Below are 22,746 nucleotides of genomic sequence, written 5' to 3'. Positions count from 1 at the left end.
AAGAGCCTGTTAGGAATAGCTGACTCCCTTGAGTGTGGGGTTCCCAGTATTCCAAAGGGTTACACTAGCCCACACTTAACCTTTAGAGGTTTATTAAAATTTTAGCAGTTTTCTTTGTACCTGCTCTGTGAGGGTCAACTCTTCACCTTGTGCTCTGCCAAAAGTGGTATACTGTATATGTCCCGTCTCTCTTGGTCACTCCTTAGAATTCAGTTTACCTGCTTGCTTTATGACTGACAGGGTGGAGAAAATTAAGACTGTGTAGATTGTAAAGTTCTTTCTCATTGGTAGAGTGGGAGCAATATTGTCTTGAGGCTATCTACAGCTTCAGCACAGCATTGTTGGAATGGAATTGTCATATATAATATGTATCCTTCCGTGACTTTTTCTTTATACTTCATATTATGATCTTGAAATTGTGCCATGTCGATTGAAGCAGGGCAGGTGCATTCATCTTTATTGCACCTGTGTGTGTATATCCCATCTTATTTGTCCATCCTTTCCACGGCTTCCAGGACCTTGCTCCATAATGCATCCTCACTGTTTTCCATGTTTACAAATTCTTTACATTAGCTTCTTCTGCCTATATATAAACTTGCTTTGTCTCATCCCCAGATAAAAGTTTACTTTACCTTCTTGCTCTTTAGCTCATATTTGGCTATTGCCCCATCTGTTCATATGCTTATTTATTAGTTATATTCCTTCCTTTTTGAATTTCACATCTTTTATTGTGGTGTTTATAGTTTTTTTTATTGCTTTGAAAGAACTATATTAAAGGTTTTAATCTGTTGTCTGTTGTATATCTTGCAAATATATTCTCCTGGGCTGTCATATCTCTTTTTGTTTTATTTGTATTTTTCTACTTAACCATAGTTAAGCAAATGTTTGCCGACACATCCAACAGATTTTCTAGTTTATACTTTGCTAAGTGAAAGTTCACGTGCAAGGTAAAGATATTGTAACTAATTAAAAAAAATGAATACTTATAAAGCAAAAATTATTACTAGCATTAAAATTGGGACAACATTCACTCTCAGGGATGCATGTGGAGTGAATTGTTTTGGATAGCTAAAATTTAAAGATTATAATTTTAGTAACAAAAATTTAAAAAGTCCACGTCTTTAGTAATAAATCCTAATCATTTTTTATTTTTATCTGAAATATACATTTGGCTACCTTTTTAAAAACAAAGGAAAGATTTCTTATTGTATGGGCATAAAATCTCCCACATTTGCTTCTGGTCTCAATGCATGAATTTTTAACTTACAAATATAAATATTAATCAATTTTACTTCATTACTAAGTTTGGATCACTGAGCATGTAATAACCATTAATGAATTCTTTTGAGCCCAAATTTAATCACCACAAAGGATATTGCACTTAATTTGCCCTTTCCTTGATGACTTAGTTCGTCATTACTGAGGGTACTACACTGTCGTATCAAGATGCCCTCTGGACTTACTAATGATTTGGGGGATGTTTCTCTTCCCCTAGATGGTTCCAAACTAGTGTGTTTTGAGTTACTCTGTCTGCTTTTTATAGCATTTCTTGCTCCTGCTTTATTATCAGGTTGCTAATTGTTACTTACTAAAATAAACGTTTCTAACGCCCCCTCCTACTTTTAAGTTGGCTCTTCTAGTCCGTTGTGAGCTTAGAACTCCAACAACCAAACTTTTGGGAATTTCCTACAAAATAAAAGACAGAGGGAATTTTCATATACAGAGTATATGCAGGTTATTGACTGAACTTTTAAAGAAATATGTTGGATTTATTTCTTCATTTTTGCCTGTATTTTAAATAGACACGTTTACTGGGTAATTGAGTTCTGCATAGGTAGAGTGATGTTAATTACCACAAACAAAACTACTGTGTAAAAAACTCTGTGAAACATATTCTGTTGTGATGAGACTTCAAAAATAAAGTCTAAGTATCATATTCTTATTACACAGAATTTAGCAATGAAACTAAAGTGGCTTAGTCTCTCTGTACCAAATGAACAGGTGAACAGATTGACAGGGGGAAGGGGTGATGTTACATAGATATCATAACATCCCTTCTGTCTTCCTTCTTCCTGCCTCCAAAGTATGTTTTGTTTTTTGGAGATGTTTTATTTTGGTAAGAGTTTAGAGGAGTTAGTTTAGATAATATTGACGTTTAATAAGAAAATCATGCTAAGAATATTAACAACTACCATTTGAAAAAACCTGACATCCGAAATGAACTAGGCAAAACCAGAAAAGTTAGTTGTCTTCTGTAAGAAGAGATAGAGGGAACCCTCCTACACTGTTGGTGTAGAATGTAAATTGGTGCAGTCACTATGGAGAATAGTAGGGAGTTTCCTTAAAAAACTAAAAATAGAGCTACCATATGATCCAGCAATCCCACTCCTGGGCATATATCTGGAGAAAACTCTAATTTGAAAATATACCTGCACCCCAATGTCCATAGCAGCACTATTTACAATAGCCAAGACATGGAAGCAACCTAAATATCCATCAACAGAGGAATGGATAAAGAAGATGTGGTACATATATACAATGGAATATTACTCAGCCATAAAAAGAATGAAATAATGCCAGTTGCAGCAACATGGATGAACCTGGAGATTATCACACTAAGTGAAGTAAGTCAGAAAGCAACAAATACCATATGATATCACTTATATGTGGAATCTACAAAAATGATACAAATGAACTTATTTACAAAACAGAAAGAGACTCACAGACATAGAAAACAAACTATGGTTACCAAAGGGGAAAGGGCGAGAGGGATAAATTAAGAGTTTGGGATTGACATATACACACTACTATATATGAAATAGGTAACTAATAAGGACCTACTGTATAGCACAGAGAACTCTACTCAATACTCTGTAATGACCTATATGGGAAAAGAATCTAAAAAAGAGTGGATGTATGTATATGTATAAGTGAATCACTTTGTTGTACACCTGAAACTAACACAACAGTGTAAGTCAACTACTATATTTCAATAAAAATTTTTAAAAAGAGGAGATATAGCAACTTACAGCCAGTGCAGCCTGGGCATGTGCTGACAAAGAGGTTTGTCAGGCAAGCGGGTAAGGACGTTATTCATCAGTGCTCTGAAAAAGAGAAACAAAAAGGAGTCTCATTTTTCTGTTTCTTTTCTCAACTGAAGTCAAACGTAGTTTTATCATTATTCTTATGAAGCCATGAACATCTACTAAGTTCGTTGTCTTCTCACTCAAATATTTTTCTGTTAAGTCTTGATATATTTAAGTGCTTGTTAGTAATAAAATTAGACAAATGGTAGCCATCATATGGAGGAAGCAGTAGCACCAGCAACTGACGAAAAGTCCTGTGCCCTTCAATAGTGGGTACTGAAAAGGAGGTGATTTTAAACAAACGTTATTTTTCTTTACCAAGATTAATATAGGATAGTACTGGTGTGCTTAAGAATATTTCAACAAAACATGGCAGTGGGGCTGTGTTCAGTTTTGATGGGCTGACATTCTAGAAGATGGAAGATCTTATAAAACTGTTACAACTACAAAATAGCCTCATAGGATATGACTAGGAGATGGTTTTTAGTTGAAAATTCCCTTTTAGGGTTTTAATTCCAAATGTCATATTGTTAAACCCAAAGCAGTAATTTTTATTCATGCCTTTTCCTTCAGTTGAAATATTTGCATAAATTTTTAGTACTTACAGGAGAATAAGAGAATTTAGTCCGTAAAATGTTAGTGGGGAAATTCGACTGAGATGATTCTCTTCAATTACTCTGCCAGCCAGAAGAAAAAAATGGATTCATTTACATATTTTTCGAACATAAAGACTAATACTATAAAATGCCACATAAATTAAACATACAGCCACTCTAGTCTGTGGAGATCTTCAAAAACACCCGGCTTCAAGAAGGTTATTCTGTTATGACTGAGATACCTGAAAAAAGAGAAATAACTACAGTAAATTTGATACCTTCCTGATATCTTATAACAAGGAAAGGAAGAACAATAATTGTCTATCTTAAATTTTCTTATATGTTGTTCTCATCAGGCCATTTCCCTGCCTTCAGAACCCTGAAAGTTCTTTATCACTTACCTTTTCACGTTTAGGTTTTCATTTCCCAATAATCAACCAACCATCATCCAATCCCTCACTCACTCTGTCTATTCATTTATTCATCAAATTGTTTTGAGCCCCTATGCTATGGCACTGTGCTAGGTGTGGAATCGCTTTCTCCGAGGGGCTTTGCATCTAGTAGAAGACAGCATGTGAGCAGGTAGTTATTGCAGCAGCAGAGGGAAAAGAGCAAGAACATACAGTTCCTCTGACTTTTCAGCGGAGGCGGTGCGGCATCTGCTGGGACTGGGGAAGCAGAACTCGGAGGGGAGAGGGGACAGGGAGTGTTAAAGAAAGGGGTCTCTATTCCTGCCCTGCAAATAGGTTCATCTGTGCCATTTTTCTAGATGCCACATATATGCGTTAATATACGATATTTGTTTTTCTCTGTCTGACTTACTTCACTCTGTATGACAGTCTCTAGGTCCATCCACGTCTCTGCAAATGGCACAATTTCATTCCTTTTTATGGCTGAGTAATATTCCATTGTATATATGTGCCACATTTTATCTTATGTGCAAACCATAAATAGAGACATGGACGTAGAGAATAAACGTATGGACACCAAGGGGGAAAGGAGGGTGTGGGATGAACTGGGAGATTGGGATTGACATATATACACTATACTGTGTATAAAATAGATAACTAATGAGAACCTACTGTAGCAGGGACCTCTACTCAATGCTCTGTGGTGACCTAAATGGGAAGGAAATCCAAAAGAGTGGGACTATATGTATACGTATAGCTGATTCACTTTGCTGTACAGCAGAAACTAAGACAACATTGTAAAGCAACTATACTCCAATGAAAATTAATTACAAAAAAAGAAAAGAAAAAGAAAGGAGGCTCAGTTGAGAAGAGCCTTGGATGAGGTGTATCATTCACAAAGCAAAGCGTGGGTGGGAGTGATTCCAGGCAGAGGAAATGGCTTATGCAACGGTGAGAGGTGTGAGGGTGACAAGGTGAGGGGTCACGGTGAAGAGGCTGTGAGGGGATGCAGGAGATGCCCCTGGAGGCAGGCATGGACCTGCTCTGGAGAAAAGACACTGAATGCCTCGCTGGAGAGTCAGACCCATTGTACTTTGACCCGACTTTACTTCTCACTCTTCTGTAGAGTGAACCGACTCTTCCTTCTCTTATGCTATCTCTTATGTGTTTATTTCTTTGTTTTCTTCCAAAAGCAAACACCAGCTTATAATAACTTTCAAAATCACCTCTCTTCTTTTATAGAGGCCTTAGAGTCTTATTTATTTATTTTTAAAATTTATTTATTTTATTTATTTATTTTTGGCTGCGTTGGGTCTTCGTTGCTGTGCGCAGGCTTTCTCTAGTTGCGGCGGCCGGGCTACTCTTCGTTGCGGCGCACGGGCTTCTCATTGCAGTGGCTTCTCTTGTTACAGAGCACGGGTTCTAGGCACGTGGGCTTCAGTAGTTGTGGCATGCAGGCTCAGTAGTTGTGGCACGTGGGCTCAGTAGTTGTGGCACACGGGCTTAGTTGCTCTGCGGCACGTGGGATCTTCCTGGACCAGGGCTCGAACCCGTGTCCCCTGCATTGGCAGGCAGATTCTTAACTACTATGCCACCAGGGAAGCCCCAGCCTTAGAGTCTTTATGTGCTCTTTTTTCTTTTTTTTTCTGAAGAAAACTTTTGGACACACAAACAACCACACACAGCCCAACAGAAGCTGGTAAAGAAAGGGAAATATTTGGAAAACTCTAATTCCACTTAACTTTGTCCTTTTGATTTGGTAAAGTGGGGGTGAGACTCTCAAAATACCTAAGATTGCCAATGGTAGCAAAAGCACTGGACTCAAATGTGTGCAAAATTCCTTCCCTTCCATTTTGTCTTCAAATGGCAGAGAAATTGTCTTGCGTGTTTATTTTTGTCTCAGTTTCTCTAGTGCAGCAACTCACTGCTCTGAATCTGCTGTCAGACAGTTTGGTTCCTGGCTTTGCTACTTGTTAATAGTGTGACCTGAAGCAAACAGCAACTTCAGAAACCCTCAGTTTCCCCAACTCTAAAACGGAAATAACACCAGTATCTAATTTCACTGGGCTGTTGAACATTTGAGCCAGGCACGTCAGGAACACTTGGTGCATATTAGTAGAATGGGGTCTCTGTTCAATCTCCCACTTCAGCTTCTTTCCTGTTCTTTTTCCTCACTGCCTATGATTCTCATGCAAGTATTTGTTCAAATTCCTTTTCCCCTGATACACGGACCACACTGATTTCTCTTTTTGCTACTTTGACAGATCTTAGAGCTGACATCCTGTAAAATCTGTCCTTCCAGGAATCTACCCTTCCCCATCAGATTTGATTTTTCTTGTGAGTAGCAAAGGATAAGACCCCATATTAGAGCCACTTCCTTCCCTTGCAAGCCTGGAGCCCCAGTTGGACACAGGAAGATGTTAAGAATCTCTTCAACACTTGCCCTGAACACCTCAGGGGTTCCCTTAAGAGCCACTAGAAATTCTCTAGAAAGGTACTTGATCCACCCCCCATGCCCTGTGCTGTCTGATTTGCCACGTCCTCTTCGTTTTTCAGAGCCATCCTTCACTGCTCTGGACCCAAAATAATCACTCCTTTTCGGGAATCATCTTAGCGGTTGTGGTCTGAACAACATAGGTTTAAGTCTTAGTTAAGTAAACTCCCTTGCCATTCTCCAGTTGTGTGTTTGCTGGCATTGTTTCCCCACCGTAGACTGTAAGCTTCCAGAGAGCGAGTGGGTGCCTCTCTCCGGTGGAAGCACAGGGTTCTACCTGAAATACTAGGTCATAAGGAGCTGGAAGGCAGCAGGTCTGACTGCTCTTTCTATGTCCCTCACGGTGTCTCGCTGAAGACCTTGCACACTATGAGGGGTAATGAATGTCTATGGATGAATGAAGAGCGGTATCTGATGTTTACCCATGAAAGACCAGAACTGTGTGACATTTTAACACCCAGACAATATTCTCATGCCAGGAAAAAACCAAGGAGCAGATGGGAGACACTTAGGTTTACTCTCCAGTCTGTACTGTCTCTCAAGAGCCTCCTCCACATCCATTGAACATTAAACCAAGCAGACGCTGTTCAGCAAGTTTTGAATAGATTCGTGAGAGGCTGTAGAGAAAGGTAATCAGAAGCATGATGAGGACGAGTCCAGTACTGACTTTGAGTAATTTGCTAAGACACGAGAGAGCAGGGAAGGGACAGACATAGCTACCAGGGTTACTGTTAAGACTTTGGGTCTCCGGTGACCTTCTTTGCTAGTAAATGATTAGGTGGCCTTCTTGACTCAACCCCAAACTCTGATACAGCCAGTGAGGAATCTGACCGGAAAGAGTTTCTTGGGTTAAGGAGTAAAAAGTGGGGTAGGATAGAAAGCAAGGGGCCAGAAATAGAAATACAGCGAGTTGTTTATTAATGTGATTTTTGGGTTATATTTCCATTCAATAACTTCTAGGTGGTAAGTTTCAGCTGCCTGGTAAAATGCAATGCAATGGACCTTTGAGAAAGATTATTTTAAAAAGTTTAGCTCTTAACCACAATGAGATACTACTTCACACCCATAAGGATGGCTGTTATTAAAAACAACACAACACAAAACAACAACAAAATCCCAGAAAATAGCAAGGGTTGTTGAGGATGTGGAAGAATTGGAACCCTGTGCATTGCTGATGAGAATGTAAAATGGTGCAGATGCTGTGGAAACCAGTATGGTGGATCCTCAGAAAATCACATGTAGAACTGCCATGTGACCCAGCAATTCCTCTTCTGGGCGTACACCCAGAAGAATGGAATGCAGAGACTCAAATATTTGTACACCAACGTCCATAGCAGCATTATTCACAATAGCCGAAAGGTGGAAACGACCTAAATGTCCATCCATCAAGGAATGAATATAGAAAATGTGGTATATATATATATATATATATATATATATACACACACACACACACACAATGGACTATTATTCAGTCTTCAAAAAGAAGGAAATTCTAATATATGTTAGAACATGTATGAAACTTGTAGGCATTATGCTAAGTTTACGACGTGATGAGAAAGGCCTGATACTAAAGGGAAAATATTACCTGATTCCACTTCTGTGAGGTCCCCTAGAGTAGTAAGATTCATAGAGACAGAAAGTACCATGGTGGGTGCCAGGGGCTGGGAGGGGCCGTGCGGAGTTAGTGTTTAGTGGCTGTGGAGTCTTAGTTGGGAAGGTGAACAGTTCTGGAGATGGATAGTTGTACAACAGTGTGAATGTACTGAACGCCACTGAACGAAACCCTTAAAAATGATTAAAATGGCAAATTTGTTATATATATTTTACCATAATTAAAAAAAAAAAGCTTTGTTCTTTTAAACTTATTGTGCTTTATGTATTTGTAAAAGCAGAATTAGTGGGAAAAGAGTAACTGGAGAAGTCTTTGGGTTTTTTCCTTCATAAATTTTAATCATCACCAGGCTTTCTCATGTTGATAAAGTTCATTCAATCCTCATTTCCGTCACCACGGCTAATGTATATTGAGTTCTTACTACGTGCCCGGCACAGTGTGCCCAATTCTTCCCACGGATTTTCTCATTCGTTCCTTACAACAATCCTGAGGTAGGTACTGTTGTAGTTTGCATTTTACGGTAAAGGGCGCTGATGCTTAGAAAGGAAATTAAGTTCTCAAGTTCACACACCCAGTGAGTGGTGAGGTCGGGACTGGGACAGCAGCCTGTGTGACTCAGGGTCCCATGCCCTTGGCCCCAGTGCTGTGCTGCACCGTCCGCTGTCTACACGTCCCCTGGGCACTGTCGTGGGCGGGAGGGCCGTGTTGGGTGGGATGGGTCAGGCCACCACGGACGGGCAGACTAATTGGCGCTGGTACTTACAGTTTAGTAAGACTGTAGAGTCCTCGGAAAGCATAGACAGATACGGATCTAATCTTATTGTTTTGCAGGCACCTGTGAAAATGATTATTAAAAGGAAAACGTAAGGAAATAGAGTTTCAGTTTTGCAAGGTGAAAAGAGTTCCGCGGATGGATGATGGTGATAGCCCTGCAAAGATGTGGGTGTATGTAAGGCCTCTGAACGTACACTAAATGGGCAAGCCAGTACATTTTATGTTGTGTGTATTTTACCACAGTATCTTGTGATAACCTATAATGGAAGAGAATGTCAAAAAAGAATACATATATTTACACGTATATGTATAGCTGAATCACTGCGCTGTACACCTGAAATGAACACAACATTGTAAATCAACTATACTTCAATAAAAATTTAAAAAAATAAAAAAATGAAAGAGGAAATGTCAAAAAATTCTTAAAAATTAAAAAAGGTAAACATAACAAAATAATGTAGCGGAGCTGGGTATCATGTCACTTTGTTTCTCGATTAAGTTCACATATGATTAGGCTAGTTTTTATTTGGAACTTCTAGTTATAAAGGTAGACACATGATAGCTAAAATTTAATGTTTGAATTTTTAGTGAGTGAAACTTTAGTTTTAGTGCATAGCAATGCACTCACTAATCAAACAAGCCTAGAAGCCTTTTTAACTTTTTAACATTTTCTGCTATAATTCTACAAACTTGACAGTATTCAACACAGTGCTGGCAAAACTACAAGGTTGTGACATTGTTAAGACCCCAAACCATATTCCATGTAAACCACAAACTGGCCAAGCAAGTCAGCTTGAATTGTATTAATTTGACACCTAAGTTTCGCTCCAAAAACTGTTTGAGGAAACTTATCAAGAGTATATATGACAAAAGAGAAAAACAGAAGTAGAAAGAATCAGGTCGACTGAGAAGATTGACAATATTCCAGAATGTAGAGGGTGGGACAAGTTTTAGGGGAAGCATATATTAGTATCTTATTTTTAGCCTGGAAGAGTCCCCAAACTTCCAAAACTAGAAGTATAATTTTTGCTAAAAGAAAATTTCCAGGAACAAGAAGTAAAAACAGTAACAGTTGGTTTTCAGATTAAAAAACAAACAACAAAAAAGGATCAGGTCTAGAAGAAGATAAATTAGCTTGGAAGGCCAAGGAAGAATGCTGGCTGCGGAGTTCACTGAGGTCATGCTGGAGGTTGGGCCTGGAGTTAACAGAAGGTCAAAGGAAACAGAACCTGGAGCACAAGCCGTTGCATCCCACACACCCATTTAAGCTCTGCGCATCTACGTACGCTGGCCCCAGGTTGTGAACAAGGGCAAAAGTAAGGGCTTCAAGTCTTATTTCTTCTGCTGATGCAGGTCACTATTGTTCTTCAGGGTTTGCTGAGTTTATGTATAATTTTCTCAGATTTTAGGGGTGATAAGGGATAAACCACTATGAGCCAACTCTCAGTTAATTAGAAATTTTGACTAGAGTCCGTATTTCTCCAGCATGCAAGAAACCTAACTTTAATTGTAAAATGTTAAGTTTGTTATACACCTAACACTCTCACAGAACATGCTGTGGTCTAATCGTTTAGTAGGCAATGCATCTTTCTCACTAATAAACAGAAAAACTTTGACAAGTATTTATTCATTTATTTCTAACTACTGTAATTTTCCATTAAGCAATAGATTATATTGCCTGGAGGTGGAACCAAAGTACATCTCTAATCACCAATTAGAACTTTTTCGGTAATTAGGCTATTTTGATCTATTACTTGGAACAAATTGGTTGTTCAAGAATTAATTCAATGTTCACTGTGTAAAATTGCTAAACTATTGAATCCTGTTGTTTAGAGTTGAAGCCCTGACTCCTTTTAAACCATGTGGACATAAGGTGGTGCTACAGATCAGAAAAATTCTTCCTGCTCCAGAAATCAGAAAATAAAGTAAGGAAGTATCCTCTTGAAGTTTGTGTATCAGGTTTAATTTTGAAAAGCTCTTCTCACTTGATTGATAAATGTCTAGAATACAGTTCTGAAAAGTCATTTTTATTAGAATCTAATTTTCTGATGTGAAATATTTTTCTGCAGATAATCTGAGCTTTGAGAATATTTCATCAAACAAAGTGGATAAATTTTTCTTCTGATTCTGCTCTATCTTTATTATCTTAAAGAAAAAGTACAGATAGATGATATCTATATACCAGGGTTCTCTAGTGTAAAAACAAATCCCAAACCAGTGTAGGTGTGAAAATGAAACTGGGAATTCTGAGAGGTTTTCTAGATAGTGTGATTCAGGCACAGAATATTTAAACCCAACAGTTTAAGCCTATGACAATATGATTTAGCCTCAAAGTTGACCTAAATAACAGGTAACCATCCCCTGGGCTATTATGGATTCTGTGAGTACATAGGTAATCTTAGACTGAAGAGAAGCTAGCATTTCAGATAAAACTCAACCAATGAGGCAGATGTGAAAATGGAATTAAGTCCCTAAAAAACATGCTTGGAGGTTTCAAACCACAAGGACTTTCTATCTTAGGTAGAGATTGAATTTGCAAACATATGGAAGAAAATTCTTCTCTATCTAATCTTTTTTATTTTTTAATATTTATTTATTTATTTGGCTGCACCAGGTCTTAGTTGCAATACAGCGGATATTTGTTGCCACGTGCAGGATCTGTAGTTGTGGCATATGGGATCTAGTTCCCCGACCAGGGATCGAACCTGGGCCCCCTGCATTGGAAGTGTGGAGCCTTACCCACTGGACCACCAGGGAAGTCCCTTCTCTATCTAATCTTGAGGGCAGCTCTGATAAGGGGTCATTACATCTTTCTGTAAGATGGACATTGAAATGCAGAGAGTAAAACCTCTTGAGTATCTTCACTTGGGGGGAGTGTGGTCGGAGGGTTCATAGCACATGTACTCTGGTTTCTTTGGGGATAGGTTTCTGAGGTTTTTGTAGGATAGCTTCTAGAATTACTCAGGAAAAAAAATGTTACCTGGTAGTCTGCAGCTATCGGCTAAATAATTCCCCAAAGAGGTGTTAGACTTAAGCAGTGGTGCAGTGTTTGTCTCTGCAGAAGTGGGAAGAAACAGATATGCCAAAAAATGTTAGTCAGTTCAATACTAAGAATTAAAATTTTCCTTACAGCTTCTGAAGATCATGGTACTTCTTAAAGCCATCAGGAGGAAGTTTTCTTATTAAGTTCCACTTGAGTGACCTGAAATAAATGTACATTTTGGTTCTTACTTAAAGGGTTTTTCTTTACTTTTAACAACATTATGAATAATTATAAACTTTATTTACTTTAGCACTAGCTTTCAGGAAACATTTTGCTTCATGATGTCACTCTTGTATTCATAATATCATTTAAAAATTTTTAAAGAGATTTTATTTGAGAGGTATTTTTATTTTATTTATTTTAATTAATTTTTAATTGAAGTATAACTGATTTACAATATTATATTAGTTTCAGGTATACAACATAATTATAGACCATACCGCATTTATAGTTATTGTAAAATACTGTGATGTAGCTCACAATGGTTTGTACCTCTTAATGCCCTACCCCCACCTTGCCTCTCCCCCTTCCCTCTCCCCACTGGTAAGCCCTAGTTTGGTCTCTATATCTGTGAGCTTGTTTCTTTTTTGTTATATTCACTAGTTTTTAAAAAATTTTTTAGATTCTACATATAAGTGATATCATACAGTATTTGTCTTTCTCTGACTTATTTCACTCAGCATAATGCCCTCCAAGTCCCTCCATGTTGTTGCAAATGGCAAAATTTCATTCTCTTTATGGCTGAGTAATATTCCATTGTGTATACACACACCACATCTTCTTTATCCATTCATCTGTGGATGGACACTTAGGTTGCTTCCATATCTTGGCAATTGTAAGTAATGCTGCTATGAGCATTGGGGTGCATGTATCTTTTCGAATTAGTATTTCCATTTCCTTTGGAATATACCCAGGAGTGGAATTGCTGGATCACATGTAGCTCTACTTTTAGCTTTTTGAGAAACCTCCGTACTGTTTTTCACAGTGGCTGCATCAATTTACATTCCCACCAACAGTGGAGGAGGGTTCCCTTTTCTCCACACCCTCTCCAGCATTTGTATTTGTTGTCTTTTTGATGACAGCCATTCTGACAGGTGTGAGGTGATATCTCACTATGGTTTTGATTTGCATTTCTCTGATGATCAGTGAAGTCGAGCATCTTTTCATGTGTTTGTTGACCATCTGTATGTTTTCTTTGGAAAAAGACAAATGTTCTGGGGGCTTCCTGGTGGAGGACCCCTGGGCTGGAGGGCCCAATGTGTGGCTCAGACCTCTCACCCCTTGGGGAGAACCTCTGCAATTGTAATTATTCTCCCATTTGTGGGTCACCCACCTGGGGTTATGGGTCTCAATTCTACTGAGACTCTGCCCCTCCTACCCATCTTGTTGTGGTTACTTTTTCTGTCTTTAGTTATAGGAGATCTTTTCTGGTAGGTCCCGGTCTTTTTCTTAGATGGTTCTTCTGCAGATAGTGGTAGTTTTGGTGTGCCCATGAGAAGAGGTGAGCTCAGGGTCTTTCTACTTCACCATCTTGGGAACTCCCTCTCTTCATGGCACCATTTGAACTAGGTTTAACTTTTGATTTTGAATTATTAGAGATAGTCATCTTTTCTTAAATTTAAGTTACAACATTATAGTTCTGACAAAAAAGACTTGAAATAATAAAACTGGGAAAATAATCTTCAGTTATGTTCTCCTTTTCTATTTTCATTTAACAAATGGAAAGCATCTCAGTTTTTGAGTGACAAGAATAGTGTTTTCTTGTTTAAAACACATTCAAGACCTTAAATAATTTTATATTCTTCAATATTTTAGTTCTCACATTCCACTACCTTTGCTTCCTTTAAAAATTAGTTGGAAAGGAAACTGTCAATTGGTCCATACAGTTGAACCATCTCTATTCAATAAGTGATCCCAATGCAATTTCTAATAAATTGTATAGAAAGATTTCCCCTTGTATCATAATTTGATAAGCAGCTTGACACAAGCCAGGTTCACATAATTTTGAGGTTGTATTGGAAAAGACCTAACCTTTACTTTTTAAAAGAAAAGCAATGTAATATGGTAGGAACAAAATAAAACAAGCAAAAAATCCAAACCATTGAAGCTGGGACGCCCTTGCATGAACCATGCAGAATCTTTCCATATCAGTTTCTTTAACAGTAAAAGAATGGATTTGGAGTAGGTGACCTCTAATAATATGATGCCATTATTATTGCTATCCTTGTCTATTACGATGGAGCAGATGCTCATTGAGAAATGATCAATGGATGCCATTGTCAGGAGTTTGACCTACTGTGGAATAAACACTTGGAAACACTTGGTTAACGTAAAGGACTCAGTGGAGACAACTTCATACAAAAGACACGAACAGTGTTAGTTGCTGTGTTGGTTTTGACCAGTGTTGCTTGAACTTGGTAATGAATCCTTCTTAAAGAAAAATAGTTTCTCAGACTCCCTAGAGCACATTTTTGGAAACTATTGAAATTTTGAGAAACAAAATGTTCCAGAGTCTAGAAAACCGTGTATTCTCAACACGGTGTTATTGCTGTTATTGTTTGGGGTGAAAATAGGTTCTTAGGGAGTGGAAAAAATATTACTTTTTTTTTTTTTTTTTTTAGAAAACTAGATCATTTTATTTTATTTTGTTTTTATCGGTTATCTTTGCATGGTGGTTTTAAAAACTATCTTTATTGGAGTATAATTGTTTTACAATGTTGTGTTACACAACCAAATGTAAAATAGATAGCTAGTGGGAAGCAGCCACATAGCACAGGGAGATCAGCTCAGTGCTTTGTGTCCACCTAGAGGGGTGGGATAGGGAGGGTGGGAGGGAGACGCAAGAGGGAGGGGATATGGGGATATATGTATACGTATAGCTGATTCACTTTGTTATACAGCAGAAAATCTTACTTTTTTAATGGATAAAGAACTAGTATATTTAGGATAATTTCCTGAATGCTCCGTCTTTGACATTTAATGGTATTTATTGTCTACATAACCAATAAAATGGATGTATATGCAAATAAAAAAAGAACTAGTATATGTAAACATACACATAGTATATCTGAAGTATTAAAACATCCCAGGAGGGGACAAAAAAATGTCTAAAAAGGCTCAGGAAGGGGAGGTGATAATGAAAAGAAAAAGGGTTAAGAAACACTGTTCTAGACTATACATACCTGTCACTTAGTGATTTTTTAATGAATAAATGTCCAAGGTTGATTAACTAGTAATCTTCTCTTGAAATCACTCTTAGCTGCTGGGCTATCACCAGATGTTCTTTCATTCCTTATATTAGCTAATTGAAAATCCCTTTTCTACTAATGGTTCTCACTTGGCTTGGATCTTCAGTTCTGCTTTATATCCTGTTTAAATATTTGTGTCATGTAAAGATAAACTGCCAAATATTTGAGTTTGTTTAAGGACATTGATGAAAGTTTAGTGTGCTCTCAAAAATGCGTTCATTCACTCATTTTCTCAACAAACATGGGTTGAATGCCTTCCATTTGCACTTTGGGAAAAAAAGGATAATATCCCTGCCCTTAAGAAGCGTATACTCTATTTGGATGACAAATAACATATTTTATCTACAAATAAAGATTTTTCTTTGCAAAATAACTTCAGTCTTATAGCCCAGGACTATTTTTTATTGTAACGATTTACTTGTAAATTCAACTCAAAAACACTGTTTAGAGCTTATTATACTCTGTTAGGAACTTTGGAGGTTATATAGAAAAACCATGTTGTAGACCACCACGGAGCCATGAAAGGGAAAGGGAAATGAAAGGGAAATGAAATGCCATAACCACGGAGCTTATGGCATTTCCCTTTCTCTGGTGGAGAAGACTAGGACCCTAACCCTACAGCACGCGGAAGAATGTTTGATATACTTAAAGGAGACACAAAGGCGGTTCTATGAGAGAACCCAAGAGGAGAGCTTAATTGCCCCTGAGTGGGAGGGTCATTTTGGAGGGAAGGGAGGCTCCTTTAGGGACCCCTAAATAGTGTTTCTTAGGAAGTTGAGTTTGTATTAATAGTGCCTAGAATTTACAGGCTGCCTCTTTCTAAATGATGCCAAATATTTTCATAAGTAGCATTCTCTACATTTTCATAATACCCTATTGAGACAGAAAGAGGTAGGTGTTATTATTACTCTCACTTTACAGGATGAACCAAAATACTTTTTAATATAATAGATTTTGTATTTCAAAGTTTAATATTAATAAAGTGTTATACACATAAACTCCTGAGTTTGATTCCTACATTTCCAAATGCCTGTTGGAAATTTCCACGGGGTGACCTTTAATCTCCAATTGAAAAAACATCTAAATTGGAGTTCTAATCTTCCTCACTAACTGACACCAAGTCTTCCCCTGTTACTCAGGATGGAAACCTTGCATCATCCTGGACCCCTCCTTCTCTCTTGCCTTCTGTACCCAATCGTTCATGAGGATCTGATTCCAGTTTTTTCTTTATACCAAGGGTTGCAAATTGGCGGCCCACAGGCCTGTACACATCTCTCTATGAATGTCTGTATGTATGTGCGTGTGTACGTTAAACCAGGACAGTCTTTTTTAAGTTGAATCCGAATGCCTTTAGGTGGGGCTTACACTCTCTCCCTAGTCACTGCCGTATCCACTTCCATTCCTCCAGCCCTTTCCCTCTCTCCCTTTCTTTTACAAAGATTAGTTAAATTGTTGAAGAATGTATTCAAATCCTACTTATGGGAAAACAAGAAATGAGGTTGCCTGCCTTAGGGTATTCATTGATTTGGATTTTCTAGTAATTTGATATAAGCAGTATGGGTGATCATTTTTTTTCTTTGAAAATAGAGTGAAATCATCATAAATTTTTATACCCAGCCATTCCAGTCAGAATTTAAATCTTGGAAACTCTCCACAGGACCTCAGATTTTTTGGGGGGGGTTATTATTTTTTTCTAGTAGGACTAATTACTATGAAAAAGAGCTATGGTGAGTCTAGGGTAGGATAGAATGCTGTCCTTAGTACAGGTGGGAATGTCACCTCCTTTGGAAAAACAAGTCTGTGGTTTAACCTTCCTGGTGTTCTCAGCTCATTATCCAATTGGGTAAGCTCCCCAGATTCTGTTAATTTGATGATACCACTGTGTACGGGAGCTCTGAGCTGGAGCTTTTCCTTATTCCTTGAATATGTCAAGCATATGAGCTGCAGTGTTATGTGGTTTGGGTTGAAAAAGGCAAGACTTGCCAACATTTGTAACCTTAAGAATTACTCCTATCTTGTCCTCATATATACAAAAGTCAGAGCCATAAGGCACTAAAACAACTGGATGAAAACAAAAAACTCAGCAAAAATATTGGATTATAATGTCTGTCCTCCACTAAGTTCTTTTTAAAGTTTCAGCCACATGTGTGTGTTTGTGTTGCTGAAATTGTTGAATTCAAATTAGTACTGGGTCAGTAAACTGCTTATTATGAGGGTAATTTTCTTTTACATATGTAAATTTGAGTTATTTAAGGAAAAACCCAGCATCAAATCTCCCAGTCAAATGTGATTCAGAAGAGTTAGATTTTAAATGTGAAGTTCTGAAATATTTTATCCAATTTATTTTACTTGTTTTATATTTTTATTTATACATAAGCATATTAGAATTTATTTCCAATAAAGTCAAAAATTGACTCATTCAATAAACTTCAATTCTTGTAATAAGAAAGCTCTTTATGATAGTTTATTTGGTAGCCTTTTTTCTTTAGTAGCACATACACTTGATTGCATCTTTTGTTTAGATAAAATGTGGCGATACTAAACACTTCATAAGATTGTTATGAGGGGCTAAATAAGTGAACATATAGAATAATTTAGAGTCAGATCTATCATGTAATAAATGCAAATAAATATCAGCAATCATTATAATTGACCAAGGGACAATGATATCATGTTAAGTGACAATGCATTATTAATAATGACAATTACACCTGAATTATGATACAATTTTACAGGGGCTGTTCTGGCTGTCAGGATGAAGCCATTCTTTTCTACTTACATTAAAGTCACATTTGAAGAAACTGATGGAACAGCTCGTAAATTGGTTTCATCACAATCAAGCTCTAAACCTCGGCAAAGACATTGCATGGGCACAGAACCGACCACTGAATAAGGAGGAAGCAGTAAGGAATGGGGATGATGAGAGACCAGGAACAGTAGGGTAATGAAAAGAAAGAAACAAAAAGCTATAAGAAAATCATATACAAAAATGTGTCATGTCTTACGTAAGCAATTTGTGCAAAGCTTTAAATTAAGGTTCCAAAGTTTTGCTTTTAACATTAAAATGATGCTAGAACCTGAAGATAAGGAAACATATACATTTACCAGCCCATGCATTAAAAAAAAAAAAAAAGATAGCAGCCTGCCCCTCTCCATTTGTTGCAAAATGAATGAAGTCATACGCTCTTTCTTATCCTTGGAGAGTAGCTACGTCCCAGGGTGACAGGACAGGGTGTGATGGGCATTAATGTCCATATTAAAGCTGCTGTTTAAGAATAAAGTATTAATAGTTTTAATGGAAGACAAAGCCCTTTTTAACTAGCAAGAAAGAGAACTCAACTCTGAACTATAGTGCTGGTAGATTTTTTTTTTTTAAATTCAGGTGTTCTTCAAAAGACTTCTTTTGGCTTATGTAGGGATGTAAGGATGCCTACAGCTTCACTTGAGGAAGTGAATATTTCTTATGCATAGCCATTCTGTTCTCACTGATGAGAGCTGGAAAGAGAGAGGAAATGGAATGTACGCCTTTGACTACCTTGCGGGGCTATAGCGGTAGTCTTAAAGATGTGACCTGATATTTCTAAAGTCTGTTAGAGACTTGCAGTGGTGTGTTCATATAGCTAAGCAACGAAATGGGATTATTATTCAGAGTAATAGACATCATCTGACTGCTGACTTGATGGGGAGTGGACGATTCCTGAGAGCAATGAGGTGTGTTCTTTTCTACGTTTACTTTGAAACTCTGCACTTAGAGCAGAGGTTACAGCCTTGAATATCTACAGGGGCAGGCAAAGCACGTAGAGACTGCATCCTGGAGTCCCAGTGGGGCAGCTTCTCCTAACTGTTGTCCTGTATTACAACAGGAACATCTGTGGCCAAGTCAACCAACTTGCTCAAAGAAGCCAGAAAGACAATGTTTCCTACTATATAATTACCTACTTAAAAATAATAATGCCTAACTTAAAACATTTTAAATCATCATAGGACAAACAAAACTTCCTGTGAGAACTGTCTGTTTGCAGACTTTTAGTCTATAACCTTTACAGTAAAGCTTCTGAAGAGTAGAAAATCATCGTGATGGCAAAGAAGACACCCTGAGGCAAGGCTGAGGGATGACAGTAATGCACCCGGTGGGCTCCAGCCTTGGAAATAGTCAGGTGTCTCTTTGCTCAGATATGAGGCCACAGGTGTTTTCCCTCTCCTCCCAAATAACTCTGCAGACTCCCTACAGGATCCTGAGAGCTCACGATCGTAATTTAGGTTTTGTGTGTTTTGTAAACAGAGTCTGTGCCAAGAACTTTAAAACAGGTTTATGGTTGTAAGTGACCATTCTGGCGATGGAGCTCTGAAAACGGATTATCTCTCTCTATCCTCTGCTAATGTGAATGTTGTGGGGAAGGGATGCGGAGGGTTAGGATGGAACACGAAGGTCCCGAGAGGGACAGTATCAAAGGTAAAAATGGAGGGCGGTGAAGTTGGCATTAATCCAGTGTGTCTTTTCTATTATGCAGACTGGATTCAGATAATCCATATATGCTGATTACAGGGTTACCTGTGATAGGGAAAAATGAAAAAATGACACCTAAATATCCAACCAGGAAAGAAGGATGAAACAAATTGTCACTTATAGAGTATTTTGAAAAGTTTATAGTATGGATACCTGATTATGCTAAAATGCTACCTGAAAATATGATAAAAATGGATTGCATAGAAAATTTCAACTATGTTAAAATAAAAAAAGATGAGTAATGCACCAGTAAGTTAATGCTGGTAGCTTTTGAGTGGTGAAATTATGGCTGAGTAAACAATTCTTTCCAAATCTCCATACTTTCCAAATCCTTGAAACTTAAACTTTATTAATATATTGGTTAATGATGGATATGTTTTCCATGATATTGTTCTTGAGAGGTGACTTTGTAAATGCGAATTCCTCACATTCTTTCATCCAGCCAAAAAGTATTATAAGCCATTTTCAGTTAAATTTCCAATAAATCCTTATTATAATCTGATTTAAAAACAGCAGTACAAAAAAATAATAAAGCAGTACAATAGGAACCTTAATTTAAGTTTCACCCCTTAATTTTACGTTACACTTCCCATTTCATTTTTACACTGCTTTTAAGCTTGAAAAAAGACATTGAATTATTAATTACCACCCCCCATATTTCTTGAAAACTCTAATTAAAAATTATATATTTGTTCATTACTAAGAATTGATAAAACAGCGCCTCTGTATTTTTTGAAACATTTTTTTTGTGTGTAGCTGCATTCCTCTTATGTAAGTATACGTAGGACACATTTCTCCCAGAGTTCATCATCGGGCAAAAATTTATTTCTCTTGCTAACTTGATCCGTTTTCCCCCTTTGTTTGTTTCTGCTTTACAGACCAGACTACGAAAAAGTTATGTAGCCCATTATTTTCCCTCTTTGACCTAATGACTACAGAATTAAGAACTAGGCAGTAACTTTTCTTAGTGAGGATTTCCTTGTCTAATTTTTCTTCTCCATTCCTTTTCCCACTCACCATGGAATTTTTGTCTCTTATGTCATGTTAATGGGTTAAGTCTGTTCGTAGCCATATTTTTATTGTAAATTGCCTAACATCCTTTTGGGAATAATGTGAAATATAAAAAAATTAAAATTTAAGAAATGAAAAGAAAAGGATGTACAATAAAACAAGAAAATAAAAACTACATTTTGAGATCATATGGCTTAATCCATTAGTTTTTTGCCTTGTATTAGTAGTTAAATTATACCTGTTAACTTTTTCCTTTCCCAAAAGCTTTTAGCTCTTTAGTGATAAAGCAATCTGATCTCCATATCTGACAAGAAGACAACATGAGGTTGAGATAGATTGCTGAGTGACCTGTGAGACTTACAGGAGGGATGTATACCCCCTTAAAGTGGGGATAGCTAGCAGTTTTTTTTAGTCTCTTTTGAGTAGTGAAGACAAAAAAATATTTTAAAAAATTTAAAAAGCTGTACTTTACAATTTGTGGTAGAACATAAAGGGAAAAATACAGTGAAGTACCCTTTTCCCCAATCCCTGCTTTTTAACCAAGGTTTTGAAAAGCTAGGATTAAAATTACAACTTTAAGACACACATTTACATTTGAATAATTTATTAGAATAGACAACATTTATTTAAAAGGAGTTATGTATATAGATCTTCCTGATCTTAAAAATTATAGTTTATCCTCAATGTTGTACCTTCTTACAGCCCCTTTCCAGGGTTTTTGTAAGTTTTCAGTATGTGGCTAAAAGTAGCCGATTATAATTAATAAGACTTTTTTGGTAGCTGTAAGGTATGGCTTAGACTCCAGAAGCTTTCTCACTTACAAACGTTAAAATCCAAACAACTTCTCTGCTCTTCTATTTTCAGTTGCCTTTATATCAGAGTTGCTTTTATATCAGAGTTTATAGTGATTGTGAAAAGGGGGCATGAAAAATAGCAACCCTGATGGACTGACATTAATTTTGTTCACAATACCTGGCATGATTTATTACTGTTGCACTTATGATCCTTGAGTGATTTTAAAATAAAATCCTCAAATTAAGGCTGCGTGTCTACTAGAACATTATAATTTTGCAAATAGAAAACTATAAATTTTTAAAAATGTTGGATCCAACTTTTAAGAACATGGCGTCTTACTATGAACCTATAGACAAGGACTGTCAGTCCCTCTGATTACTTACAACATTCAGATGTTTCTGTCACAAAGGGATACCAGGAAGTCATTTTGTAGTAATTGGCAAAATATTTGTCAAGTTGCGTAGACCATCCATTGTTGTCACCTAAAATAAAGATCACAGAGCAGAAAAGTTCAAGAACAGAAATATTCTGTTGCGTTGGGGAAAACAGGTCCTCTCTTTAAAATAATTTAATGACCTATATGAGAATAGAATCTAAAAAAAAGTGGATACAGGTATATGTATAACTGATTCACTTTGCTGTACAGCAGAAACTAACACAACATTGTAAATCAACTATACTCTGATAAAAATTAATTACAAAAATAACGAGTGATTGACAAACAGAGAAACGTCATCTGGGAGCTTGTCAGCAATGAGAATTTCTGGGTCCTTCACCTAGAGATCTTGATTTCATAGGCCTGAGATGGGTCCTGTAATCTCCATTTTTACCAGGCACTAGAGGTGATTCTTCAGCACGTAGTGTTTGTTTGAACCACACTTCAACAAACAGAACTTTAAAAAAAATTTTTTTTATTTTATATTGGAGTTTAGTTGGTTAACAATCTTGTGTTAATTTCAGGTGTACAGCAAAGTGATTCAGTTATACGTATCCATATATCTATTCTTTTTCAAATTCTAATTTGAAATTTAGTAATTTTGGTTATTACAGAGTATTGAGCAGAGTTCCTCGTGCTCTACAGTTGGTCCTTGTTGGTTATCTATTTTAAATATAGCAGTAACAAACAGTACTTTAGATGTACTGAAACACAGCACCCTGTTCTTACCA

General features: G+C 37.1%; 1 protein-coding gene and 1 long non-coding RNA gene across 2 annotated transcripts in view; both read right to left on the bottom strand.

The window, feature by feature from the left end:
- LOC309628373 overlaps positions 1-22,746 on the bottom strand; it is a 351,833-nt gene that overhangs the window by 120,774 nt on the left and 208,313 nt on the right. The window lies entirely within an intron of this gene.
- RXFP1 (relaxin family peptide receptor 1) overlaps positions 1-22,746 on the bottom strand; it is a gene marked incomplete at its 5' end in the record, with an annotated part of 75,897 nt that overhangs the window by 26,944 nt on the left and 26,207 nt on the right. Inside the window, 7 exons of the mRNA XM_082391587.1 lie at positions 3,030-3,104; positions 3,692-3,763; positions 3,853-3,924; positions 8,965-9,036; positions 12,106-12,177; positions 18,046-18,232; positions 21,963-22,061. Of these exons, the coding sequence (XP_082247713.1) occupies positions 3,030-3,104; positions 3,692-3,763; positions 3,853-3,924; positions 8,965-9,036; positions 12,106-12,177; positions 18,046-18,232; positions 21,963-22,061 (649 nt within the window). The remainder of the gene's footprint in view (positions 1-3,029; positions 3,105-3,691; positions 3,764-3,852; positions 3,925-8,964; positions 9,037-12,105; positions 12,178-18,045; positions 18,233-21,962; positions 22,062-22,746) is intronic.

Source organism: Balaenoptera borealis (assembly GCF_965194805.1).
Source record: "Balaenoptera borealis genome assembly, chromosome: 4".
NCBI classification, from domain to species: domain Eukaryota; kingdom Metazoa; phylum Chordata; class Mammalia; order Artiodactyla; family Balaenopteridae; genus Balaenoptera; species Balaenoptera borealis.
The sequence above is the reverse complement of the archived record's forward strand: the minus strand, read 5'-3'. Positions and strand labels throughout refer to the sequence as shown.